Source organism: Amphibalanus amphitrite, unplaced genomic scaffold (genome assembly GCF_019059575.1).
Source record: "Amphibalanus amphitrite isolate SeventyFive unplaced genomic scaffold, NRLGWU_Aamphi_draft 001443F_arrow, whole genome shotgun sequence".
Lineage (NCBI taxonomy): Eukaryota > Metazoa > Arthropoda > Thecostraca > Balanomorpha > Balanidae > Amphibalanus > Amphibalanus amphitrite.
Genome location: NW_024882936.1, coordinates 25,261 through 53,020, shown reverse-complemented (window position 1 = coordinate 53,020; position 27,760 = coordinate 25,261). Strand labels below are relative to the sequence as shown.

At 54.7% G+C, this 27,760-nt stretch overlaps 2 protein-coding genes across 5 annotated transcripts in view; one reads left to right on the top strand and one right to left on the bottom strand.

The window, feature by feature from the left end:
- Positions 1-14,752, top strand: part of LOC122373101 (exostosin-1-like) — a 49,321-nt gene extending 34,569 nt beyond the window's left edge. Inside the window, exons 6-11 of the mRNA XM_043350871.1 lie at positions 125-340; positions 2,388-2,618; positions 8,336-8,404; positions 10,177-10,326; positions 11,508-11,608; positions 12,430-14,752. Coding sequence (XP_043206806.1) covers positions 125-340; positions 2,388-2,618; positions 8,336-8,404; positions 10,177-10,326; positions 11,508-11,608; positions 12,430-12,613 — 951 coding nt within the window. The 3' untranslated portion in view covers positions 12,614-14,752. The remainder of the gene's footprint in view (positions 1-124; positions 341-2,387; positions 2,619-8,335; positions 8,405-10,176; positions 10,327-11,507; positions 11,609-12,429) is intronic.
- Positions 14,753-14,899: 147 nt separating this feature from the next.
- LOC122373100 (peroxisome biogenesis factor 2-like) lies at positions 14,900-27,084 on the bottom strand. Of its 4 annotated transcripts, none has more exons than XM_043350868.1 (6): positions 26,818-27,084; positions 24,108-24,185; positions 23,741-23,803; positions 21,280-21,459; positions 19,795-19,995; positions 14,900-15,876 (listed from the first exon to the last, which is right to left on the bottom strand). In XM_043350868.1, the coding sequence occupies exons 2-6, from the start codon at positions 24,108-24,110 to the stop codon at positions 15,568-15,570; spliced, it is 756 nt and encodes a 251-aa protein (XP_043206803.1). In that variant the 5' UTR covers positions 24,111-24,185; positions 26,818-27,084; the 3' UTR covers positions 14,900-15,567. The 4 variants fall into 4 exon arrangements, with proteins under 4 accessions (XP_043206803.1, XP_043206804.1, XP_043206802.1 ...); XM_043350869.1 differs by lacking the exon at positions 26,818-27,084 and adding an exon at positions 25,652-25,958; XM_043350867.1 differs by lacking the exon at positions 26,818-27,084 and adding an exon at positions 25,652-25,798 and having other exon boundaries at positions 21,292-21,459.
- Between the last annotated feature and the right edge of the window lie 676 nt (positions 27,085-27,760).

Genomic DNA, 27,760 nt, shown 5'->3' with positions numbered 1-27,760 from the left:
CTTCTAAGCATCGAGTTCATGCCGTTGCCGTGCTTGTTATGAGTCACGGGCCACTGTTTTCGATGAACTGACCATCGTTGTAGCTATATAGTAGCTCTGACCGACCTCTCTCCTGTCTCTGCAGATAATCGAGTCTCGTGTTCACACGCACCTGTCCTCGCCGGGCACGGTGTGGATGACCTCGCCGGGCGCGCTGCTGCACCTGCCGCGGCCGGCCGGCTCCCTCAGCGAGACGCCGCTCTACCGGCCGACGGTGGACGTGGCGCCCCGCGACAACTTCACCGCCGTCATACTCTGCCAGCAGGGCGTGCTGCCGCCCCTCTACCGGCTGCTCAAACAGGTAGGTACCGAGTGCTGCCGCCCCTCTACCGGCTACTCAAACAGGTAGGTACCGAGTGCTGCCGCCCCTATACCGTCTCCTTAGACCTTAAACAAGTAGGTGCCGAGTGCTGCCGCCCCTCTACCTACCGGCTATTGAAACAGGTAGATACCGGCGTTGCCGCCCCTCTACCGGCTACTCAAACAGGTAGATGTGGGGTGAGGTCACGCGCTACCGGCTGCTAAGCCTCAAACAGGTAGCGTCATGTTCAGCTTTATCCAGAAACTTTGACAACTGAAACCCATCTGATATTCACAAGTACATGCTTGTTTCTTTGTAAATTGATATCAAATATCAGATCAATAGTGGCTCGTCAAACAGATGCAGAAATTACGAGGAGCAGCTAAGCTTTGTACACATACTTATGTATAGCCTGCTCCACTTTCCTGCTGATATTATGAATGTTCAAGATAAGATGATTTCTTTCGAAGTCAAGAGTGTCTGGTACTTCAACGGGAAATCTCTATTGTTTGGACACTATGCTCTATCAGCATGTTTCGCAGAGGCACACGCCCCACATGGAGGGCCATCCACTTCACCAGCTGGGCCTCAGTAATCCGCCACGCTGCAGGGGCCTCGCCGAAAGCTCATCAGCCCGGCGAAAGAAGCCGAGCGCGGCGGCGGCACGGCGAATCCCAGCGGCGCCATATCGCCGGTCCATGGAGGGTTTTCTGCCAATTTCTGGCTTGCTTTCAGCGAGTGTCGCGGCTGGAGTGTTCCATTTCCTGTGCTGTCGGGGCGCCGGGTTCGGCCGCCGCTGGGTTCTGACAGGCCGGACGGGCTGTCTCCGCCGTGGCTGAGCTGCCGGGACGCCTCGGGGATTGGCTGCTGTGTGGACGGGTGGACGGACGGACGAAGCTACGAACGGGCCGTATCGTGACTGGTGTGCTGTCCACAGCTCCGCCACAGCGAATCTCCTCTATTGGATACGCTCCGCAAAGTGTCCACCTCCTGACCAATAATGTCAGACGCGGGCGTTCCGGACTGACTCGACCCGTGTATGTTGGAGGCGGGCCAGCCTGCTTGTCACCCCGGCGCTATTCACTGCCGCCCGCCTGTCTGCCTGCCCGGCCCGGCCCCGCCCTGCTCGTCTTGGTCTGGTCTGACCCTCGAGTCGGTATCCGGACGGGCCCGGCCGTCGGACTCTGATTGTGTACTGGCTGTCAGGCAACACGTGTTGATTCCGACAGTTGAGCGGCGGCTATCCCGGCAGTACTGCTGAGCGACTCGTGCTGGCGGCTGTATTATACCCAACTGCAGAGGCGCCAGCAGTCGGTACTGACGGGGTAATGAGCTTTAGAATGCCGTTATTGATACAGGTGTTCCTGTCGCTACTGAAGACCACACTGGCGCTGCCCTTTTGTCCCTGGTAGCGAGGTGTGTTTTGAAATGGGCTGACGGTTTTTACGATTTGGATGCCAGCCGTATGTTGGTGTATGCGTGTCGTGTTCTGTCATGTTCAGCTTGTCTTATTTTCATGGGAGCTTCACCTGCCAATAAGTACGAATGCTCGTAGTGTGTTACAATTCTCAATGTCTGAGAAAACCAGCTTTCAGTATTTCCGCTCAAACGCCCACCTCCTTCTTCAGAAAATCCGGGCGGGACTGAGCTCCTGCTATCGTACCACCCACTGCTTCATCTTACCATCGAACCACCCACTGCTTCATCTTACCATCAATCCACCCACTGCTTCATCTTACCATCAAATCACCCACTGCTTCATCTTACCATCAATCCACCCACTGCTTCATCTTACCATCAATCCACCCACTGCTTCATCTTACCATCAAATCACCCACTGCTTCATCTTACCATCAATCCACCCACTGCTTCATCTTACCATCAAACCACCCACTGCTTCATCTTACCATCAATCCACACACTGCTTTATCTTACCATCAATCCACACACTGCTTCATCTTACCATCAAACCACCATCTGACCAGTGGCAGTGACCATGTAGCGCGCATCTAACCAGCCATCTAACTCTTCTTCCCCGTCTCCCCAGGTGGGCGGCAGCTCGTTCGTCTCGGCCGTGGTGCTGGTGTGGATCGCCGACAGTGAGCCGCCGTCCGTCTCGCGGCTGCCGCGCCTCCCGGTCCGGGTGCGGGTCACCGCCCCGGCCCGGCGCGCCATCTCGGAACGGTTCGTAGCCGAGGAGCTGGTGCACACAGACGCCGTGCTGTCTCTGGATGAGGACGTCACCCTGATCGCAGATGAGCTCGACTTTGTGTACCAGGTCAGTGGTTAGTGGTGGGCCAGTTGTAGCTACATTATATGTGGATATAGTATAGCATATATATAGCTATAGCTATATGGATGGTTAGTGCCTAGTGGTGGGCTGGTTCTCTGGTTAGTGATGTCTGTAGTAGCTGTTTTTGGAGGTCAGCAATGGTGGGGTTATGGATTGCATCCTCCAGCGCCCTTGTGTGCAATGAAGAGAATCTTGTTCAGAGATGACATTGAGGCATTGAGCAGTTGTATAATGCATGCGCTATGCAGAAGGCTCTCATGTTTTAGTTAACTGTGTGTCGTTTTCTGTTATCGTCTATTCGTACACGTTTGTCACTGGTGGTATATTGACATGGCATTGAGACCATAGTGTCCTGTTAGAGTGGATGAGAAGTGTGTCATGGTGGGTTTTGATTCCTTCGCATTGTGTACGATACTTTTAGAGGAGCATCACCGTGCAAGTTTTTTCATGTGCATAGGAAATGTGGTACATTCTTCCTTGCCCAATGTCCAGTTTCTGTTCGATGAAGTAACCAGTGTTGGCGATTTTTTAAATCACAAATTAGATGCTATGACTGTGTGCACAGTTACCTGCTATTGCAGTGCCAATGCTAACTAATGTATAGAAATGGAGATCGTCAACAACGCCGTCGTTACGGTTGTGTTATTCAACAGAGAAGCCCCATTAGCGATGCATCCAGGCTTGGGAACAACATGTCGGGAATCCGGGACCCAGTCGCTGTCTGGGAAACCACCCGGTCTCACGGCCATTGAAATCCGCCGCAGGGCGAGTTCCGCCGCCGCCTCAGACAACAAACCTCTGCTCAGCGGCGTATCTACGGCGGCGGCTCCATTATTTACCGATATATCATCTCCCTGTTTTGGTAGTCGGCTCGGCGGGTGCTCGGGCAGACTCCATTTCCGCTCTGCCGGGGCGATGCAGCCTCCGAGTCGATACGGACGGTCTCCCGGATACGGCGAGTGTTTGATCTACTACATATGAGTGTCTGAAGCGGTGGTGACGATATCGAGAAGGAATAGCGCCGGAGACTGGAAACGCTGCTGCGGAATAGTGCGAGACGCTAAACTTTTGGCTCTGAAACTCCGGCAGACGGGATACTTTACTGCGGCGCTGGTCCCGCGTGAAGCTGCTGACTGCCCGGTTTCTGGGCCGCCGAGCCCGCCTGCTGAGTGGGCGGCCGCTCAGTCGCCGAGCGGAGGGCGCTGCTGAGCTGAGGGCGCCGCTGAGCTGCTTAGCTCGCGCACTACTGAGCTGACGGATTGGTATGCAGCACTCCAAGCCGCCACGCCGCCTGCATAAAGCACGCTCGAATCCATGCCGCATGGCCCAGCTCCACGGTTTTCGTCTGACTGTGTCAAACTCCCCTCCTATGGTCCCGTCTCTGACTGACGTCTCAGCGAACTGTTTCCAGTTGCCGGCCGCCGGCCCGCCGCCACTTGTTCGACCGTCCCGGCGCCGGTGGCATTTCAATTTGGCCGGCCGCATGACTGACGGGGCTCGAAATTGGTGCTGTATGTCGCCGGCTTCTGTCGTCGGTCTCGGGACGTCCGTCGTAGACGGCCGCGGTCCGTCTCCGACCCAGCGGGGCCCGGGGCCCATCCGGAGTCCGGTCCTCGGCCCCACGATTGGACGCTTTGATCGGGTTTCGCAGAATTTCACACAGTGGACCGGGGATCAACGGCTTAGGAGGTGGTGCGATTGGCGATCAGTTTGTTCACGGAAAGGCGGCCGGATCGGGTTCTAACTCACGAATTTGCCTGGATGGGGGTTTCCGAGTCATTTTGTCTTTAATTTCTCGTCAGTGGGCCAGCAGCCGTTCAGTCGCTGGCTGCCCGGGGTGATATTCATCAGCGGCCGGGTGACGGGCGCCGACTGCCGCCCCGAGAATACCCGCGCAGCCGGCGACCAATAATTCGGCCCGGCTCTAATGAGCCGGCGCCGGCGGCGGCCATTAAATTTGGCGGCTAATGAAGTGCCGGGCCGGTGGCGATTCGTCGGAGTCCGGCCGACGGGACGAGGCCGTTTGTCAGGCGCGGCGTGTCGCGCGGGCCGCGCGGACACCCCGCCGCTACCGAACTGGGCGCGCCTCATTGGCATGCATTGGCAACAGAGTGGCAGTTTCCCGACTGCAGCCGCCGCATAGCAGCCAGTTTTCAGAAGTTTGTCATCCTCCGCGGTGGCTGATGAGCTGATTGAGAGAGTTGCGCTTCTGTAACGATAGAATCGTTGAAGTCATTGCTCGTTCCCGGACGGGCGTGCTCCTCGTCTTCCTGCTAGCTCGCATGCCTTCAGAAAAAAACTAACGCAATGCCCAACTTTCCCATCGATTTCGGGAGCTGCTTTGATTACGTTTCACCTGGCCGCCTTTGATACTCTGCGAGCCCATCTTCTGTGTCTATAATGGGCGGCATTATCACTCGGCTGATCCCAGCGTCACGGGTGTCGCTGCCGCGCCGGGACGGCCGCGTAGCGCCGTCAGATGCGCCACGATACCGCGGCAGGGATCAGCGCGGCTCCCGTAAGTCAATATTGGTGCCGCCGACCGGCCGTAAGTATCGGAGAGAGCTGTCCGGCGCCCGGTCCGCGGGCAGGCCGCCTTTATACGGCCCCTATTGATGATGGACATCATGTATCGCCCGGAGGCGCCCGACGCTATTGAAGGGGATGGTGGACTTCCGATATTGCGTGATATGCGGCGGGTACTGGGGATATGACCGCCGTAGGAAGTTGGTCGGAAAAATAGACAATAGACATGTCTTCTTATTTTACACTAGCTGTTTTCTATTTGGTTATTTAACTGATGCTTCTTGTTTTATATTCCAGATGATCGGTCATGAATTTTATATCTGAGCAATTTATCCAACAATGCATGCTTATGTAATGCCTTGGCATTGTTGAATCATCATTTCATATGTATGTGTGTTGAGCTGAGTGTTTCATAGCTTGGTCCAGCTGGTGCTCTTAGTTTTACGTGATCATATGCCGGTGATGAGCTATTTTTATTTTCCCCGTGAGCTGGCAGCTGAACAACGAACAGTGAAACTGAATTCTGCAGCGTTCAGCTGCAGTATGGCCGCCCGTCACGCGATATCTCCCGAAATAGTCCCGTGCGTCCGCGGATTACTTTTATCGGAGATCCGGAAGGCAATGACCATCAGCTCCATATACGCGAGGATTCTAGAATTGAGGACAATGACCCTCTCTCCGGTCCGCTCCTTCCCCACCCCCGCCTCCATATGGGACTGTATCAGTATGTTCACTGATGGACCGCGCTGAGACTCGCTGAGTGACCGATAATCAGGCAGTTGTGTCCGACAGTGGACGGCCCCCGCTGTTGTTGTTGTTGTTGTTGTTCCTCCCGGTCACCGCCGAGGCGGTGACGGAGCCACGCGGCTCTTGTGGGCCGCGTAGCCGGCGGCCAAGGCCGCCACCACGTCGTCGCGCTGTACGTCTCGGGCCGTGCCTGTGATGTTACCCAGCGCTTGGAGGCGGGGGCCGAACAGGCACGGGCACTCCAGTAGTACGTGCGCCGGGGTGTCCGCGGCCTCGCCACAGACGAGACAACGGCCCGCCGGGCATGTGATGTCGTTGCACTGAGCGCACTCGGGTGTCGGTCTGCGCCCAATGCGGTGGAGATATTGTTCCGACCGTCCCCAGTGTTCCGATCGAAGTTGATGTATGTCGATGGCCTCCTCCCTGGTAGCGGCTCGGACCGGGTCGGGGGCGCGGTCCGCCATGACGTCTCGGTACCAGCCCGCAGGCCGGCTCGCTCGCCACTCCCTGCCGGCGACCCGCGCAGCAGCCCGCGTGAGGGTGCGGGCGTCGACCGGCGTCGTCCGCTGGGACATCCCGGCCGCCTCCTTCGCTAATGCGTCCGCCCTCTCATTACCCGGGAGCCCGCAGTGAGCCGGTACCCATTGGAGGTGAATTGAGCTGTTGCTTGCTTGTAGGCGCAGCAGTTGGGTCCACACACTGGCACCCAGTGTTGTGGTCTGGGCCGAGGCGCCTGCAGCCAGCGTTAGCAGGGCCGCCCTGGAGTCCAGGCAGGCGACCACCGGCAGGCCCGCGCTTCTCGGCAGTTCAGCGACTGCCTCCAGCGCTGCCAGCAGCGCGGCGAGCTCCGCGCGCGTGCTGGAGCACAGGCGGCCAGCAGGGACCCTCAGCTCCCAGTCATCTTCGGTTGGGGTGCGGATCAGGGCGCCGCCCCCGCCATTGGCGACGCCGTCCTCCGCCGATCCGTCCGACCATATCCAGACGGCTTCCTCAGGTAGCTCCCGGATACGCTCTTCAGCTGCGGCACGCCGAACGTCTTCCGGGGCCGCACGTCTGGCCCGCGGGCCGAGGTCCAGATGGAAGTGGACGGTAGAGTTGTCGGCCCACGGCGGCAGGGTGTGGTGGAGGCGGGCCTCGACGGGTATGTCTTGCGCGTCGGCCGCCGCGAGCGCGGCGGCGCCCACCTCGCGCCATCCTGTGGTCTTGAGTCGTCGAGGGACGACCGCCTCCCCGACCGACCTCAGCGGGTCTCCCTCGGGGAGGGACGCCGCGAGTCCCACCATTCTCGCTGCCAGTGCCTGTCTCCTGGACCAGGCATCTGTCATGTCGGCCTCGGACATCAGGGCGTGCACCGGAGTAGATGCCGTGCATCCGGTCACTGCCCGCGCGGCCGCGCGCAGCTCCCGATCGATCAGCTCGACGTGCGAGGGCGATGCCGCCGGCAGCCACGCAGCCGCGGCGTACTCCAGCGCACCGCGGACGTAGCCGTTGGCGACGGTTCGTAGTTGTTGTTCGCCGAGGCCCCACGATCGGCCGGTCAGCTTCTTCAGCTGGGCGGTCCTTGGTCTGACCCTGCGGCGGAGGTCGGTGCAGTGTGGTCCAAAATGGAGGAGACGGTCGAAGGTCACGCCGAGGAGGCGGAGCTGGGAGCCCGCCTTCACTGACACTCCAGCGACCTTCACGGTCAGCTCACCGGCGTCCCTGGCCCATTGTGAGAGAACAATGGCCTGGGTCTTTTCACCCGCCACCCTCATCTTCCAGCGGTCCGCCCAGGCGGCGATAATGTCCGCCGACTTCTGTGCCATTTCCTTTGCCAGGGCAATAGAGCTCCCACCGCTGAGGGTTGCGGTGTCGTCTGTGTACATGTACGTCGTGGTGTGTGGCACTCGTCGCAGCTCCAAGATGAGGTCGGCAGCCCACAGGGTGTACAGCGTCGGGGCCAGGACGCTGCCCTGCGGGAGACCGGCCCTGAAGACTCGTTCAGCACTCCGGGCGCCGTTCACCTCCACAGACGCCCGGCGGTCGCGCAGGAATGCCCAGATCCAGCGAACCAGACAGGCAGGTAGGCCCAGCCGCAGGAGCTTCAGCTTGAGCATACGATGGTCGATGACGTCATAGGCGCGGCTGAAATCGTAGGCCATGAGGACGAATTTCTCGGCCGTGACGCCATCGATCGGCCTTCCACGCGGCTTGGCCTTATTCCAGCCATCCTGCACTGTCTGTATCAGCCTTCCCAAATTCTCTTCTGCGGAGCGACCCCTCCTGAAGCCGACCTGTTCCGCAGGGACCATATCGTCTCTCTCTGCCAGGTGAGTCAGGCGAGCGGCTACCATCCTCTCGGCCAGCTTCGCCAGGTGAGACGTTAGCGCGATCGGTCGGTAGCTCGAAGTCAGCTTGGGGACCTGACCGTCCCCTGTCTCTTGTTCCAGGTGTGGCGCTCGTTTCCGGAGAGGATCGTGGGATTTCCAGCCCGGTCACACTACTGGGACGACGCCAAGGTACGGAGTACGGACCGGACCGGGTGGGACGGGAGGACGACGCCAAGGTACGGAGTACGGGCGGACCGGGTGGGACGGGAGGACGACGCCAAGGTACGGAGTACGGGCGGACCGGGTGGGACGGGAGGACGACGCCAAGGTACGGAGTACGGGCGGACCGGGGGGGACGGGAGGACGACGCCAAGGTACGGAGTACGGAGTACGGACCGGGTGGGACGGGAGGACGACGCCAAGGTACGGAGTACGGAGTACGGACCGGGTGGGACGGGAGGACGACGCCAAGGTACGGAGTACGGGCGGACCGGGTGGGACAGGAGGACGACGCCAAGGTACGGAGTACGGACCGGGTGGGACGGGAGGACGACGCCAAGGTACGGAGTACGGGCCGGGCCGGGTGGGACGGGAGGACGACGCCAATGTACGGAGTACGGACCGGGTGGGACGGGAGGACGACGCCAAGGTACGGAGTACGGGCCGGGCCGGACGGAAGGAGTGTGGGGGGGGGGGGCTGGTGAGGTGATATACTGGCAGCAGTGAAAGCGCAGCATTGATGAGACCGTGCGCGAAAACCTTGTGCCAATGTTCGTTAACCGTCAATGTAAGCACTTTGTTTGGCAATTTATACAAACATTTAAGCAAAGGAATAGCTTAAATCTGTTAAACGTTACAACATGGACGCAATTTAAAAGAGGAAGATAGCAGTACACGGACGCGCAAGGGCCAGCGCCGTATACTTATACTTCTGCCCCTAGATGGCAGCAGTGATGGGCGCCTGAAGTTATGCTGTACCGCACAGCACCACTCCCAGAACCCCGGCCGGTATTTGGTATCGCCGCCTGCCGTTTGTCTGAACGCAACCGCATGATGCAACGCCTTTGTACTGGGTTCTATTTTTGCTTTTGAAGTGAGCTGAATTGTGGAATTGTAGCATTAAACATTGTAAAGCTATAAACTTGAAACACTTGTCATGGTTGCGTCATTCAGATTCTATCTAAAATGTCGCTATAAGCCCCACGGGAGCGTTTTAGCGTACATTCGGCTCAGCGGTCGTGAAGCAGCGTTGCAGTCGTCTAGAAGCATAAGAGTCGCTCGTGAGTACGAGTCATCACCGTAAGAGCGTTGCAGTGCGATCGTGCTTCATATTCATGAACTGCTAAATTCTCGACTGGGCTGAAATCCTGTCATCTTCATGGCGTTTCTATTTCGCTAAGCGTCGCGTTGACCTTTTCAAATTGCTGGTATCGTGGTGCCTACTAAAAGAGTGTCGAGCTCACGTCATATATTTGGCATTGATTTTGTCACACCTTTGGCGGAGACGCCGCTCGACCGCGCCTACCGGTGAAGTGTGGTCGCCCATTTCGAACCTTGGACAAAATCTGTAGGTATATCTCCATCAGCATTGTGTGATAACCGTTAGGGACTCAGTCGCTGATCTGACTTTCAATCTTAGCGGATTATTTGGGCTCTGTGGTCAGTCCCGAGGACAGTATCGAGGGCAGCCATCCCTCACTGCGTAGCGACCCGGCTTTATACTTCACCTGATCGTCTTAGCAACCAGTGGCGAGTGGCGCACAGAAGTAGGTATAGGAAGAAAATAGCTTCTGCCCATATAAAGCGTAAAATAGTGAAAGAGAAAATTCAGGAAGGAGATAAATGAATGTGAGTGTTTGACATGTATGCCTACATGAGCAGTTCGTCTTTCGCCGACACCTTTCCAACCTCACTCGTAATGCCTAAAAGCTGAGACCCCCACCCCGTTCGCCACCCGGCAGGGCACCTGGGGCTACACGTCCAAGTGGCTGAATGACTACTCGATAGTGCTGACGTCGGCGGCCATGTACCACCGCTACTACCACCGGCTGTACAGGGAGTGGGCCTCGGATGTGCTGCACAAGACCGTCGACCAGGCGCAGAACTGCGAGGTACGCACAGACAGACACGGGCACGTCGGGGGGGGGGGGGGGGGGAGCTGTGGACGCTTGGTGGGTCGTTTGGTTAGAGGATTTCCGTGTCGGGTGTAAAAGGTTTGTGATGTTCGGGTGCTTAGTCACGCACAGATGTGTTTTTTGGCAGCCATCTCGAGGTATTTAGACGATGAGTGAATATAGGCTGATTATAGTTGAGAGGTGACTGCCGAGATGTGAATGGTATGTTTGCGTTGGACCGGAATAGCCCTGTCTTACGTCGGTGGGTTGTTTTGGTTCCGCCGCGTTTGCTGCTCTGCTATGACGTTTTCGGCACTAATCATCTGCCGAATGATGTCAGTTTATGCCAGCTGTGTTGTTCGCCGGTCGGCCCGATGATTTGGTGCCGGCTGAGTGTTTTGGCACCGTCTCGGCCGGTGCACCTTGTTCCGCTCCTAGTTTTCGCACTGTGAAAACATTTACCCGGCGCATTAAGGATGGTTGTTATCTGAGTAACCACACCGTGCGGGATCCGCGCGCGTCTGGTAATAGCGCGGGTGTGGAATCCACGCACGTTGGATAATCAGACAGGGATGCACTCGTCACGAGATCTGTAATTACTAGTCGCTGGCGACTGCCCGGCTGAGTCAGGTGTACAGAACAATCTCTTTGTCCGGTGGGCAGCGGAGGAGTCAGTCGTAGTAGGAGAGAGTGCGTGGGCCGTCTGCGCTCTCAGGATACGGCGCCTTTTCGGCGTTCCGACTCGGTGTGACGATCGGCTTTACTATCGGCTGCTCAGGGAGTTATTATAAGAGGGCAACGGATATTATTACCGGAACCGCGCTAATGCTGTGGTAAAAGGCGCCCACAGGCGACGGTAAAATAAAAACAAGAGTGAGTGTCGGCTAAGGCTTCCAGAGCAAAGTAGTAACTGGGACCTTTCGGTGGGTATTTCGTTCAACGGATATTGAAATTGGCCCACCCCTGGAACGTCTCGAGCCATTGCTTCCCATGTCAGTGCATACGTTCCTCTCCATTCGACCTGAATAAGCGTGGCTACTACCAAGATCATGTGGGAGAGCGACTTCACTTTAGTACTTCTCACAGAGTCAAAGTGCCAACTCGCGTCATGCCATCATGTCCCTCCCGAAGGCGAGCATAACCAGGCATTGACTCGCACGTGTCTATCCGTTTCGCAGGACATTCTGATGAACTTTATCGTGAGCCACGCCACCCGACGGCCGCCGATCAAGGTGACGCAGAGGAAGACCTATAAGGAGACGGCCGGCGGCCTGATGAGGTGAGCCAGTGACGTCACTATGACGTCACTATCTCAGTCGGTCCGCGCCTCGTCACCCCGAGTGTTTCGCAGCGGCCCATACTGATACCGTTAGTTGTCAGGTGTCTTGTACCGCAACAATGCTAACGGATACTAGCCGGCCGATTAATGGTTTCAATCGCCATAGTGACCGGGTCTGCGGTAGTGGGGACGTCGGTGCTGTAGTACGAGTACCGTGACGTCATTTGCGGAACGCTACTTATCGGTCACCATAGGTAACTCGCGCTCAAAACTGCGACATCATGCAAACCAAAATGCCGTATGCCGTGAGCCGTTCAATCCTGTTAGTTTCCGCTGGTGCTATGTCATCGAGCGGGGTCGGGGTGGGTTTGTATCGCTGCCCAGTCCCCTGGGATCTACCTCGGACGTTTCCTGGCACTGGGACCGGTCTGATAATCCCGGGGAGACTCGGGCCTACGCTCAGCGCCGTGTTTGTCCGGAAAACGGCTGATTTGTGGCAATCGTTTAAGCTCTTTGAATAGATGTGGGCCTATGTTTTGCACAGGAGAGTTGAAATACTATGTCCGAAGGGTTTCTGGGGCTGTAAAATGAAATTATCGGACTTGAAAATAGAAATGTAGTCGAGTTTAAAAGCACATGAATCAAAATATACACCTGAACAAGTATACCACCACAAAACTGAGCTCTCGGACCCAAAGCCGCAATATTTTACGGTCGGGTATGCGTCACTCTGCCCTGTGTATTCCATACATCCCCCCCCCCCCCACTCTGCTGTATCCCTGGCCCCCCGCGACTGACCGTCCCTCCCCCTCCCCTTGCAGGCCGCCGTGGAGTGACCAGGAGCACTTTATGCAGCGCCACTCGTGTCTCAACACCTTCGCCGCCGTGTTTGGCTACATGCCGCTGCTGCGATCGTCGGCCCGACTCGACCCGGTCCTCTACAGAGACTCGGTGGCCGTCTGGAGGAAGCGCTACAGCCGGCTGGAACTGGTCAACAACCCCTGACAGAGGCTACAGCCGGCTGGAGTGGGTCAATAGCCCCTGACTGAGGCTACAGTCGGCTGGAGCTGGTCAATAGCCCCTGACAGAGGCTACAGTCGGCTGGAGTGGGTCAACAATCCTGGCAAAGGCTACACCTGCGCCCTGGCATAGGTTATGGCCTACACACTTGGTCAAAGGCCTCTGATATAGGCTACAGTCGACTAGAACTCGTCAAGGGCCTCGGCCTCGGCGTCGGTAACTCAGCGCCCTGGCAGAGGCTAGGTCACTGACGTGATGGGACTATGTCGGTGCCCTGGTAGAGGGCGGGTCACTGTGATTGTGGAAGGACGGTACTCGTGCGGTCACCACCTAGGTTGAGGCTAGGTCACTACTGTTACTCGGGAGCTAAATGGGCGGCCCCCTGGCGACCTGGGCCTGGGGCCGGGTCGCCAACCTCAGGTAGCATCTGGAAGGGAAGGATGGGTCCAGATGCCACTCAAGATGGGAGTAGGGGGAATGAATGATAGGTGGTCGAGTGTATACTGCATAAGGCATCGAGTGATTGTGGTGCAAACCAGAGTATGATGCATATTTATTTTGAGAAATTTATGAGTGATTCCGATGCAAAGCGTCGGTGCTCCGATCTATTTCCTGTGACATGAATTCGCGTTTTTGGAAATTGCTGGAAATTTGTAGTATTTTTCGGTGTCACTGGCCATGCTTGCGATTTGACCCTCGGCTCAAAGCTGAGGTACCTAAATCCCGAAGCGTTTGTTACAAACGGTGAATCGCGTAGCGTCTTTTATCTGAAGCTTGGGTTAGCGTACGGAAATTCTGGTGACTTTTGACACGGAAATGTGCGATATTCCTATGTTTTAGGGCCTTGGATATTCCTGGCAGTCCAATCCCAGAGTGGCCAGATTATTCGGTGCTGCGCCCGTCAGTGACGGCCGGCCGGACTGTTATCAGACGCCGCCGGGCGCGAAATCCGCCACCTCTAGGGAGCCGTTCGGTGTAATGGAGTCACCCCTCGTCGGGCCGTGTTTTTACTCTGTTTACTGCTCTGTGCGCCGGGCAGAGGGATCTTATATTGTTCTGATTTTATGGGGCTACTGATTGTGTTGATGATGGGGAGGGGTACACTGTGCTGCGCATGGTATTTTGATTTGTTTGGTGCCGTTTTTGGCACCGTTAGACACCCACGGTATTGAGTCTGGGGGCGATGGTCGGTGTGTATCGCGCTGCGTGCCATATCGGAGACGGTGGCCGTGTTGCCATATCAGGCTGACCGTACCGGCGGCGGCGGCGGCGGCGGGGAGGGTGTCTGTGAACTGAGGCCACGGGCAGCGCGCGGCGGGACCTCACTGTGAGATACCCTGGCGGAGATTCGGGCCACTGTTGTATGGATGTGCTCAATGTTATATCAATGGGTGCCTGGCCCACCACCCCGAGCTTCAGAGCGCGTTGTCACCATCGTTTCTCGCTGTCGTGATGCCAGTCGCCGAGACTGTCCCTTCCCCGCTGCGTCTTCCCCTACGGGCGCTCGTCTGGTTGTTGATTCCTCGCGGGTCCCGATCGTCTGAGAATCCAGCTCCGACTGCATCTGTCCTGCGAGTCCTGGGAGTGATTTATTTCGCCGGGCTCGTGATGGTCTTGTGTTCACCTGTTCTCCGCTGGGTCCGTGCTCGCTCGGCACCGATGGAGTGGCGAATGTGGAATCTGGATGGTGCGTGCGCACATGGGTATGATTGTGTGCACTCCAGGGAACATCTAGGACTGTCAGGGTATCGAGATTGTGTTCAATGTGGGTGACAGGCGCTAACGTGTTTGGCGGCCCTTGAAACCTGCGTGTGAACTGGTGAATACTCGTATATGTGGACGAGCGTGCGTGCGTGCGTGCGAGCGTGTGCTGTTCAGCGCGTCGAGCTCCCCGCCGCCCGCCGCCCGGCGTACGAGTCCAGCCAGAGGGACTGCAGGGCAGGGTCGGGCAGCTCCCGGCAGGTCACAGGGTGGGGTTTTACACAGGGGACGGCGCGCGGCTCGTGCGGTGCGTGTGTCCCGGGTCCGTGTGGTGTGAACGGACACTGGCGAACGGTGTCACAATGTACATCACCCGAGGATGACCAATCATTCCTGCTGGACTAATAAATTAGCGTCTTTACTTTTGGTGCGTTTGGCTCGAGCGCGGAATTGATTTTCATGGTATCAGGAAATTAAGAGATTACTGAGCGAAGACAGGTGGGATCTTTTGGCACTGTCCCGTCTGAAGTGAACAGTGAACAGTGAATCACGCACGCCTCAAAGAATCGGTAAACGAAGTGTAAATTATTACATGGCATGACATATTGCGACACATGCCCGTGCTGTGGAGCACTGACGCCCTTGCGCTGACCGGTGACCAGTCCGCCGTAACAGTCGGACAGCGCCACCTTAGGACATGGAGGACAGCCTGAGACTTTGGCTCATCCAGGGGTCACTGTCCCGACTGGGTTGCAGACACCTTCATATCACCAAGTGTAACGGATCACACATACATTATCACGTAATTAAATAAACAACTAATCCCCTACAATAACATAATTCCAAAAGACGACCGAACAGCCGACATTATCATCGATGACCTACAGTGCTCAGCAGTCGGCATATCCATTCCAAGCAGTATTCCAGTAGATTTTCAAGCAGATTTCCAGATTTTCAAGTAGATTTTCAAGCAGTATTCCAGTAGATCCAGTAGATTTTGTAGCAGATTCGACTATGATGGTAGCTATGTTACATATAAGATGGTTAACAACACTAGGTGACACTATTCATAATCGGCCAACCACGGAATGCACATTGATATTGATTCAATCAAGCTCGAACAAGGCAACAACAGCGACTGTGCTATTCTGACTCTAGCATTATCTGGCTCAATCATCGCAATAAAAATATAAATATCACCCACTAAATGCCATATTACCCCTCACAGAGACTCGCAGCTAGCTGTTCACGGCGCGAACCACGGGCGCCGGCCGCACCTCTCTCCTGTCCGACTCCCGGCCACACTCGGCGCACCGGACCGAGTCTCCGGCGGCGGCCGCCAGGTGGCAGTAGTAGCAGGCCAGGTGGCAGCACTGCAGCAGGTGAGGTAGCACGGGCGGCTCGCCGCACCACACACAGCGCGTCTCGGCAGTGAAGGGCGGCGGCCGGGGGGCAGCGGAGGACTCAGAGCTGGCCGGCAGCAGCCGCAGCAGCTGACCGCGCAGCTGCCGGAAGTCGATCAGCGGCAGCACGCACATCAGCAGCTCCTGAGGAGTGATGGAGGGGACGTCAGAAGCTGCAGCTGAGGAGGGACAGGGACCTCAATGGAAGGAGGGAGGGGCGTGTCAACGGCTCTTGTGGGAAGCGGAGATGTAGGCAACAACTGAGAAAAGAAGGGATGAAACAACAGCACTTTGAGGATGAATGCAACGGCAGCGAAAGAATGCACTGAGAAAGTAGTGTTGGCCATTAAATAATTGTGACGATCATACGACATAATTGTGAGCACATTGATCATGTGTGTTCGCACATGGTCGATTGTGAAGAGTGAAGGGCGAATTAGCAGCTGCTGAAGAGAAGAAATGTCAGATCAGGAGTCTGCGCGGGGATCTAACCACGAAACCAACTGTCGATAGGCGCCGGTCAAAGACATCAGCAGATACTACAGGATTGTCCAAGATTTCCCTTTCTAACGGTGTGCTGTTTATATGTTTCAATCAATCCACATTAATTTCACAGCTAACTTGACCACGATCAGCTGAAATTACAAGCCTATCAAGACAGACGTGCTATGTCTGAGATTTTAAACAACTTCCTACCACAGTTCACACATTGAACCAGGAAGTACCCCCGCCGCTGGAGCCCGATCTCGGACGTTAAGGCAGCTCGGATACGGCCGGATATCTCGGGCACCACACCGACTCGGAACTGCCCGGACGCAGAGCGGCGCTATCCATCACCGGGCCAGCCATGTACAGATCCGCCCAGACGTTCCCCGGATTGCACAGCGGTGTGATATTGCCGCTGAGCCAACTGAGCCGGACAGCGCGTCACGTGGGTGTAAGGCTGAGTAAACTACAGCTCGGTTCGGCTTGGCTGGACTGAGTCTCTCAGAGACATAGGTACATAGTGCCATTTTCAATGAGTATTTGATGCTTTGTCCACCAGAGGGGAAGCAGCGATCCCACCCGGAAGCCCGGTAGGACTGTTGGCTGGTAACAGTCTACAGTCTACAGTTTACACACTCGTGATACAGACGTGGGCCCACAAGTTCCATGAGTGCACAAAACCGCCACATATAAACCAGCGCATTCTCCGCAGGACAGCCGGGACCTATCCTTTCCACCACAATCCACGAGGCCTGCAGGTAAAGGGTGCCACCCTACTGCGACTGTGCCAGGCCCAGCTTACGGTCGGATACCGGACTGACGGTCAGCTAATGGATACTTCTATCCATCCTTTGACCTAGATACGGGCTCGCTAGGAAGTCACTGACCCTCTGATTTTGACACTGACGCCACTGTGACACTGACTTCAGAGGTCAACCCTTTCCCTCCCATTATCGGACTTCAATCCACTCAGGATTCAACGATTGATATTTGACGCTGACTCTGACCTTTGCCATCCCTAGTCCAGAAGAGGAGTCACTCCGAGCCCCGAGGAGTGTTGAAGGTCGATTCCTCCTCTAACATAGTTCAAAATGACCGCCCCCGAGATCGTGACCTGTCCGCGGTCCCACCAGCCCCCTGCCCCGGTGCTGCGGTATCGACCTGCCGCCGTCTGCGCCCGCTCACCGTTTACCGACCCGACCCGGCGGCACCACACCCCGACACGGAGCAATCAGCACCGATACAGCGCTCCGACGCGCGATCCGACCCAAACGACGAGCCAACACGCCAGACTCGCATCGGGGCGGGACGGAACACGGTTCAGAAAGGTGAGGAAATAACCGAGCCACAGAGAGGGCTGGGAGAACAGGGTGAACAGGGCAGGGAGCCGGTTAGAAACGGTGTATGTAGATTGCCTGAATACACGGCGTCCCAAGGGGAAAACGAGGGAAGGGAGGGTTGGTTAAAGCTTCCACGCGGCTAGGTCCAGCCCGTGTTGAAAGGGATAGGCGGTGGTGTTAATTAGTAAACAGCACCGATCTACCCATCCAAAACATACAAATACGAGCCGTGGCTAAATAAGAAAACTCAATCTATGCTTCACAGCCACTGATTCTGTGGCTGTGAAGCACGCCAGCCTGAGCGCCGGACAATAGACATCTATCGTTTCTTCGGCAGCCCATCAATACATCGCTTCGATCAAACCGATCGGTACCAGCGTTCTGTTAATTTTATCGGTTCCGACTGCTCAGAGTCGACCACCGTGCTGTGCCCCAGCTATCCATACGTCACTTCCCACGCATATAACTCTCTCCCTCGCACAGTTGCTGCAATAACTACCCGCATACAACTCTCCCTCGCAGACAGTTGTTGCAATAACTATACCCGCGTATAACCTATCCCTCGCAGACAGTTGCTGCAATAACTATACCCGCGTATAACCTATCCCTTGCACAGTCGCTGCAATAACTATACCCGCGTATAACCTATCCCTCGCAGACAGTCGCTGCAATAACTATACCCGCGTATAACCTATCCCTCGCAGACAGTCGCTGCAATAACTATACCCGCGTATAACCTATCCCTCGCAGAAAGTTGCTGCAATAACTACCCGCATACAACTCTCTCCCTCGCAGACAGTTGCTGACCCGGAGTAGGCGGGGACGGACAGTCGCCGTCTGGCCGGCGGGTCTCTGTCGCGCCATAATACCGCCAATTGTCTGCGGTGCGCCACACCGGCGCGCCAGTCGTCTGCGGCGCGCCATAATAGTCGCCTTAATGAGCGGCGCACCTGGCGTGGGCTGCACGGCCGCCACTGAAGACTGCTGTATAATTCAGGCGGTATTCAGAGTAGACGGCTGGGGTATGGAAACGCTGACCAGTCCGCAAACAAACAGGGTGGGATGGAGGGACGGGTGCCCACAAATAGGGGATGGGATGGGAGGGGTGCACGCCGCACACTGCACACTGCTCATGGGTGGACTGGGGTAAAAGATAGTGGGTGAACAGGCAACAGGGAACTGAGCGGCTAGGTGGTAAATGGTCACTGAAATCGACACGGCCAGTGTTTGCATGTTGACCAAAGCACTTGCTCTATTCAAGGTTCTCACAGTAATATGAAAAACTGTCTGTTGACCCAAATAATGTCAGTTACTTATAAGATGTGAACGTTGGCTTTGTGGTTAAAAAGATGGGTTGCTTCAAAGATCTTTGCTCGTCAAAACCTCGTCAACTAGGAAAAACGATGAAAATTAAATCTAGCATCAACCAGTAAGAAGACTAATGAATTAAAGAGGGTTGGGACTTGGGAAAGCGGCCAGAACACTAACACGGCAGCCATATTGAAATTTGATGATATAAAACAAAAACAAAATCAAGTAATTTAAAGAGAAAAAAGGTTATAAAACCACTTTCAGTCAAAGCTTATCACCGCTCAGCCTTATCGGAGACTGCCCCTCGTCTCCGGGCGACCACAGCGCGGCCTCCTCCCACCCACCGATAGTCCGCGCCACAGGTGCTCCCGCGTCCCCACCCACCGAGAGTCCGCGCCACAGGTGCTCCCGCGTCAGGTACCACAGCCCGGCCTCCTCTCACCCACCGAGAGTCCGCGCCACAGGTGCTCCCGCGTCAGGTACCACAGCCCTGCCTCCTCCCACCCACCGATAGTCCGCGCCACAGGTGCTCCCGGATCGGAGACTGCCCCTCGTCCCCCGGCGACCACGGCGCGGCCTCCTGCCACCCACCGAGAGTCCGCGCCACAGGTGCTCCCGCGTCAGGTACCACAGCCCTGCCTCCTCCCACCCACCGATAGTCCGCGCCACAGGTGCTCCCGCGTCAGGTACCACAGCGCGGCCTCCTGCCACCCACCGAGAGTCCGCGCCACAGGTGCTCCCGCGGCCTCCTGCCACCCACCGAGAGTCCGCGCCACAGGTGCTCCCGCGGCCTCCTGCCACCCACCGAGAGTCCGCGCCACAGGTGCTCCCGCGTCCCCACCCACCGAGAGTCCGCGCCACAGGTGCTCCCGCGTCCCCACCCACCGATAGTCCGCGCCACAGGTGCTCCCGCGTCCCCACCCACCGAGAGTCCGCGCCACAGGTGCTCCCGCGTCAGATACGTGTAGTTGGTCTCGGAGACCACGTCAGACGCCGCGCGGCGCTTCCGCAGGCGCAGCAGCCTCTCGGTGAGCGTCAGGAACGCGCCCTGCCGCAGAAACTGCAGCGTGTTGAGGAGGGACGTTACGCGCAGCAGCAGCTCCGCGCGATCAGCAAACTGCAGGACCTGTGGCAAAAGGACACATGTTGGTGTTAAATATTCCGGGCGAGGGAGTTGTTGTACGCTCCGGTATCATACCGCACAACCATCACAAATGTTGTGACGCTAAGGAAATGCCCGCAGTGCCTACCGGTTGCAGTCGTATTCATTATTTCACATAGCGCTATACATAATGACTATTCCACCAATATAGATACGATGCATTTGGTTGAAACGGAGGCAATATTTCAAATGTACTTCCTTTGAAACTGTAAGTAGATGAGGCATGCTCATTCATATAGACAGAATCGAAAGAAAGACTTCAAAGGTTCGCAAATAAAATCGCACAAATATATGAGCATCCATTACGCAGCGCAATTCCACTCGAAAGAGCGGACTCATGTGGAGCTCGCGTGCCGCTTTCTATAAATTGTGCCTGGATGGATTCAGAGAACCTCAGCCTGGCACTGGCGCTCTAGCTCGCGACACATAACATATAAGTTATTAGCATTGGCAACGAGTCAACTTTTCCAAAGAGGCCACCGCATAACTACATTTGGATGAGCGGCATAAAACCCCCGAGCCGCGTGCAACAAACAAACTGCGGATGTTTCGTGTACAAAGGACCCAGTAATGAACACCCCATTAGGCGCTAACGGCAGCTAATAACAGCGGCTGACAGCAGTTGACGACAGCGCAGAACACGTCCGGACCGCTGCGGTGTCGCGGGGGGGGGGGGACAGTCCAACCGAACCACGGTCCCCAGGGACACTGGATGACAAGAAGGGATTCCGATTTCCGGCTCCAGCCGGTTAAACATGTACGAGGCCCAAGGGGAGGGTGAAACTCGAGAATTTCGTGTAAGGTTCAGAGACATTGTCATGCAGCGGGCGTTGTGGTTTAATGCGGTCATACATACTGAAAATGAGGGACTGACACCAGCGTCTGTGGCGCTACTTGGCACTAATGTTTGTTAATGACACCCTCCGTGGACCAAGTACCGTCATTGGTAGAACATTTTAGCTTGGTAGGTACGTGCTTTAGGTGCTGACTAGTACTCTTGCACACCCAAGCTACGATTTATAAACTTATATATCTAACAAGATATCTTAGCTTAATCAACTTTACCCCTGAACTAAGAACACTCAGCCCTCACTACACTTTACATATGAACTGCTATTAAATGCTTTACTTCATCTCAGGACACAGTCCGACCCATCAGCCCCCTCCCCCCCCCCCCATCAGCTCCCACCACCCACCGTCCTTCCCACCAAACCCACCGCCCACCCACCACCCCTCAGTCACTCCCACCTTCTCACTGACGTGCCGTGGTGCGGCGGCCAGCCGGAGCAGCTCTGGCAGTCTGTGACGGAGCCACTCGGCACCCACGGTCAGCAGGACGTACAGCGCCGACCGGGCCGGCGACAGGTGCCGGTACGAGAGGCCCAGCAGGCGCTGGCCGTACGTCGCGCCGTTCCGGTCCACTGTGTGCTGTACGGAGGGGAGGGAGGGGTGAAAATGTGCACTGAATGTAGACAGTACGGTAGAGGGGAGGGGTGGTAGTATGTACCAAGATTACTTTACTAATACTATACACCGTACAGAGGGGAGGGAGGGGAGGGTGGTAATGCGTGTCGTAACACTGTACCGTAGGGGGAGGGGTGGTAAAGTGTACCATTTACCTACTATACGCATGAGGAAAGGAGTTACATGTTGCCCCGCATATTGGTGAAGGCCTATCGGTGTCGGTAAGGGCACTGGCATGTCGCTTCTTGTCGATAATACTGTCGTCCACTGTAGCCGTCTGTCCGACAGCGTACGAACATTGATGAACCGAGCACACACTGGTTCCGACACCCCTATACCGCCCAGTCCGCGCGACATGGATCGAACACGGCACACAATGATACCCGACACGACATAGTGACACTACAGTGTGGCCAAGGAAAACAAGGGACATTGACACAATAAGACACACAACGAAACGAACCAATACAACCAGCTGAAGGGAGGGTAACAGGAACGATCGATTTTCGATTGTAAATTACCTTTCTGTGTGTGCTTTCAAAGTTCTTACATTCACACCAAATAGCCTGCTGAATACCCGCGGCGTCAGGCACTGTCGCCGCCGCCGCCTTCCACCCAGACTAAGACGGATCACACCGCCCAGACGGCCATTCAGTTTCGGCGGCGGCCGTAGGGCGGACGGAGCGCGGGTCGGGGCCGCTAATAGAGGCATGTGTTCAGCCAGGAGGCCAGAACCGCCACCAAAAACGAGCATGAAGGACGGCGGAAGTGCCAGTGTGCCAGCCCACTACAGACTACCAGTCTACAGACTATGCCAGTCAACCAGACTACCAGTCCACTGCAGTCTGTAACAGTCCACCACAGACTGTACCAGTCCACAACAGACTACCATTCCACCACAGACTGTACCAGTCCACCACAGTCTGTACAAGTCCACCACAGACTGCACCAGTCCACCACAGACTGTACCAGTCCACCGCAGTCTGTACCAGTCCACCACAGACTGTACCAGTCCACCACAGATTGTACCAGTCCACCACAGACTGTAACAGTCTACCACAGACTGTACCAGTCCACCACAGACTACCAGTCCACCAGTCTGTACAAGTCCACCACAGACTGTACCAGTCCACAACAGACTGTACCAGTCCACCACAGTATGTACATTGTACAAGTCCACCACAGACTGCACCAGTCCACCACAGACTGTACCAGTCCACCGCAGTCTGTACCAGTCCACCACAGACTGTACCAGTCCACCACAGTCTGTACAAGTCTACCACAGACTATCAGTCCACCACAGATTGTACCAGTCCACAACAGACTGTCGGTCCACCACAGACTGTAACAGTCTACCACAGACTGTACCAGTCCACAACAGACTACCAGTCCATCACAGACTGTACCAGTCCACAACAGACTGTACCAGTCCACCACAGACTGTACCAGTCCACCACAGATTGTACCAGTCCACCACAGACTGTAACAGTCTACCACAGACTGTACCAGTCCACCACAGACTACCAGTCCACCAGTCTGTACAAGTCCACCACAGATTGTACCAGTCCACAACAGACTGCCAGTCCACCACAGACTGCACCAGTCCACCACAGTCTGTACAAGTCTACCACAGACTACCAGTCCACCACAGACTGTACCAGCCCACAACAGACTGTCGGTCCACCACAGACTGTAACAGTCTACCACAGACTGTACCAGTCCACAACAGACTGTACCAGTCCACAACAGACTACCATTCCACCACAGACTGTACCAGTCTACCACAGACTGTACCAGTCCACCACAGACTGTACCAGTCCACCACAAATTGTACCAGTCCACCACAGACTGCACCAGTCCACCACAGACTGTACCAGCCCACCACAGATTGTACCAGTCCACCACAGACTGTAACAGTCTACCACAGACTGTACCAGTCCACCACAGACTACCAGTCCACCAGTCTGTGCAAGTCCACCACAGACTGTACCAGTCCACAACAGACTACCAGTCCATCACAGACTGTAACAGTCCAGCCGTCCAGCACAAACAAAATCAGTCCACCACAGACTGTACCAGTTCATGACAGACCAAATCACCTCACCAAAACTGTACCCATCTGATATGGCAATAAATGAGGTGCAGCAGGCATTATTGCAGGCTGACGTGGCCCAGTATTGCAGCTGAGTGAAATTAAGCACCCACTCTGAGCTGTATGAGTTACTCTACAGTCACACCAACTCACCCTCCAGATCAGGAGTTTCACTGTTGCCAGCACCTCAGGCTCTACCCTCGGATACAGATTGGGCTGAAATGAGCACAAATAAGGGGTGTTTATTGCAGCAGAGCAATGAAACTGGTGCCATCATAGCAGTTGTTGACTGTTAGTGAATTACTCAATTGTGTCAAAGATTTTAAGATATTTGTTTAGCCTATACAGCTCAATAAAGATAGGAATGAGTGGGATTGTCTGTTCTACCAAAGAAGAAATGAAACAGATTGTTCTTCTTGATTGATTGAGCCTGGGATCATCAAATAGATGCTCGATTGCAAAGAATAGATACACAAGTGAACTAATTATGAAAACAGTTAGACAATACATTTAAATATACCATTAAATACTTGGCTCCTTCATTCAGCTGCTCTTTAATTGCTGCCACTGCTTCCCTGTCCAATGTTTCTGCATCATTCTGTAAATGTAGGCACAATAGTAAAAAAAAGTAACTAATGCAAAGGTGCTATGATAAAGGCTTAGAAAAATGGCTTTTGAGATCATTTGATAGGTAGGTATTAGTTAGGTATCTAAACTGAAATCAGGCATTTGAAGTCTTCTATCTTCCTACACTCTGAATCCATGACCAGCAAATGGCTATTATATCCATTGCACAAACATTAGCATGTAAGTTGAAGCAAATCAGTCACATTTTCATGACTATTGCTTGGTGCACATCATTGGGATGTGCACCATAATGGGATGTGCACATCATTGAACCCGCAACAGACAAAAGAAGTCAAGGTCACTGCCAGGGCTTCGGCAGATTTTCTGCACCCATGCAACCCCAACTTAGTGCAATTATCCACCGCTGCTCCTTCGTGTTCATGCTGCTGTAAGCTTGTGCAAGTTAATCCCTCCTCTTGCTTATTCAGATGTATACGTCAATTATTAAAGGCTTTATTCCAATTTGCCTATAATTCATTAGAGAACCTTATCATTGATATAGATGACAGGGCACAAGATAAATCACAGGGGGACCAGACTGCAAAGTATGGCAATTTTGACGAGATCTTGTCGGTGCGGGCTTGTTCGGCTGGTGCGGATTTTGGAGTGGTGCGGTGCGGATTTTGCCTGGTAGGGTGCGGATTTGGCTTGGACCTTGGCGGTGCGGACTTCGCTTGGTCTTCTTACCCGGCCGGGTTTCCTTGTTGACTGTTCTTTGGAAAGCCCTACAAATGCGTGCCAGCCACGGTGACCGCAAGGTGACGGAGAAAGGTTTTAAATTTACTCTACGAACTAACAATTGCTGCAGAACAAATCCATTCTCGCCTCGGAAATTAACGTGATGACGACGTCATTAGAATGAAGACTGGTTGCGGTGGTTACTGGTATGTCACATTTGCGAGCAGCTGGTTTGAATTGCCAATCAGCACGCTACTTTGGAATGACGTCATTAGTTTTACTCATACGAAAGTTTTTGGGGCGATTTTATCAAGGCTCGTCAAATTCACACGTGACATTTAGCATGTAGAAGGCCCACAGAGAGGGGAGAAGTTCTGAATGTCACGTGACCCAATATGCCCTCCGGCGCCCTTTTGTCACCAGCGTCCGTCTATTTGCTCTATTTCAAACTTCCGGTACCAGTGCGCGGCGTGGTCCCGTGGTGAGCGTTGCTCGTGAAACTGAAATTGGAGGGGAAATAATAATAGTGAGATGAATGAAGTCCCTTGCATTATAATTGCCTGTGGTTCGAAGCGGATATTTTGGGCTCTCGGCTCGCTTTGGTGCGGATTTTCCAGCCCAGTTTGAGGGGTTGGTGCGGATTTTGAACTTGGGCCGGTGCGCCTCGTCGACCTGCGTGCCATACTTCGCAGTCTGGCAGGGGGAAATAAACAACAACAACGCATAATAAAACAAGATCAAGATAAGATGATAGTTTACCTGGTAAACTCTTCCCACAAAACTTGATTCTTCATTAACTTTTTTGTCCCTCTTTTCGGTCATAATATGAGCTAGGTCTATTTTTACTGCCACAAGTCACTTATCCCGTGTGGCTCGTGCTAAGCTCACTCACAAGTGAGCACCTGAATGTAAATCTACTTCTCCTGTTCAGTTTCATCCGTTGCAAGACAAAGCAGCCAACAGCAGAAAAATGAAATGATGTTCAGATTTGTGATTTGTTGTTGAAACAGTTTACTGCTGACATAGATATATTTGAACAGGTTTTTCTTGTCGTCTTTTCCTTTTTTTTTTGCTCGGTCGGCCTAGTGCCATACTGTCTTTTCCCTTATTTTGAAACATTTGCGCTGTGAATGAATCAATAAATACTACCATATCACCCAGAAGATTGCTGCCACTTTTACCCACTGCTATAAAAGTTTCTTTGCAAAATGGCACTCCTCACATGCTCGGCATTTACAAATCGTAATTCGTTTGTATTTATTTTACCCCGCGTTCGATGTCTTCCGGACGACGAAGATTCTACGCCGTCCGGCCAATCACTTATCACGTTCCATAACCGCAGCCGAGCGGCGCCCCCGCTGACCTTAAAGGGACCCTCCCACCTTAACATTAGATTTGAGTTGAGATAGCCAAATTGGTGGCCATGGCCTGAAAATACCGGTTTGGGCACTCACAACATCGAAAAATGCTTTAATTCGGAGATATCGAATTTCAAACTTGCAGTTTTCGGATTCTAAGGGGCTAATGCATTGGTATGCCCCCTTAGAATTTGTGACGTCAGCGGAAATCTAACGATTTTAAATCTTTTACTAAAACGTTTGGTAGCACGCGGTGGTATATGCTGCTTTGCGCGCAACAAATGCCGCACTTTCAAATAAAGTCGCTAGGAACAGCGGAGATCCCAAAAAGTAAACAAAAGTAAAAGTCTAATATCTTGAAAACCGGTGAATATTTTTCGATGAAATTTGGCATTGGCCGAACGACGTAGAATCTTTGTCGTCCGAGAGACATCGAGGATTATGTTAGGCCCTTAGTTTAGTACATACATAGTTGGTACTTACATAGTGCACAGTGGAACACCGGCAGTCGGCACAGGGGTAGGGTGACCTCGGTACAAGGGTGGGAGCGGTGACCTACTGACTGACCTCTGCAGCCGCTGAGTACCTCTTGTTGTCGGCGGCGCTGACCGGCGTGGGCGTGTCGGCGTGCCGTGTCACTGAGTCGGTCCGTCATTACACGTCCGACGGTAAACAGCCGGAGGCGGTGAGCCGCACAGGCGACCCGGCCATCAGCCGGCGGCCGACGGGTCGTGGCCGTACGACCGACGACGTCAGGTAACCGAGCCGTCGGGTACCGTCCCGTGACCGGTATCAGCTGGCGGGACAATCGGTGACTGTGACCGTCGCCAGGTGCCGATGGTGTAGGTATGTATACCAGTCCGTTGACCTCCTCTCGGTGACCTCTGCTCGCTCGGTGACCTCTGCTGGGTGACGGCAAGGCGGATAGGTACCGTCTGGTGTGGTGCGGACGCATCGATAGTCTCAACTAGAAAAAGCTATGGACTTATTCGATACCCAAGCCCCAAGTTTGTAAAATGACTTCACAATTGTCCCTTTCGTTGACTGGCCCTGATGTATGTAACTATGTACAAAAGTGCCCCTTACCTATTTCATACGATCTGAACGGCGCAACGTCTTGACGTTAAACTTTTCCATGGACCCTTTTAAATGTGTTGCTGTTATTGAATTCAAATACATTGGGACTAGAACATTCACGTGAGATGCTTATCTACTTCCGCATAGGTAGGAGGTAGTGAATATCCGACTCTGAACATCATTCGGTGGCGCTCTGGTTGTTAACCCGCGAGTTGCTGGGGGGGGGGGGGCGTTAAACGCCCCCACTTTTTTCGCCGGGCCATAGCATAAAAACGGCGCGCCGCAGGCGCGCCAAATTTTGGGTACCTCTAGGGCAGTGGTCGGCAGGTCCTCCGGGGTCGTGCCCCCTTTTTTGGCGCCAGGCAGGGCCATTACCCCCACCTACCAGACCCCATTGCTGATACAACCACGGTTACTGAAATTCCATACTTTT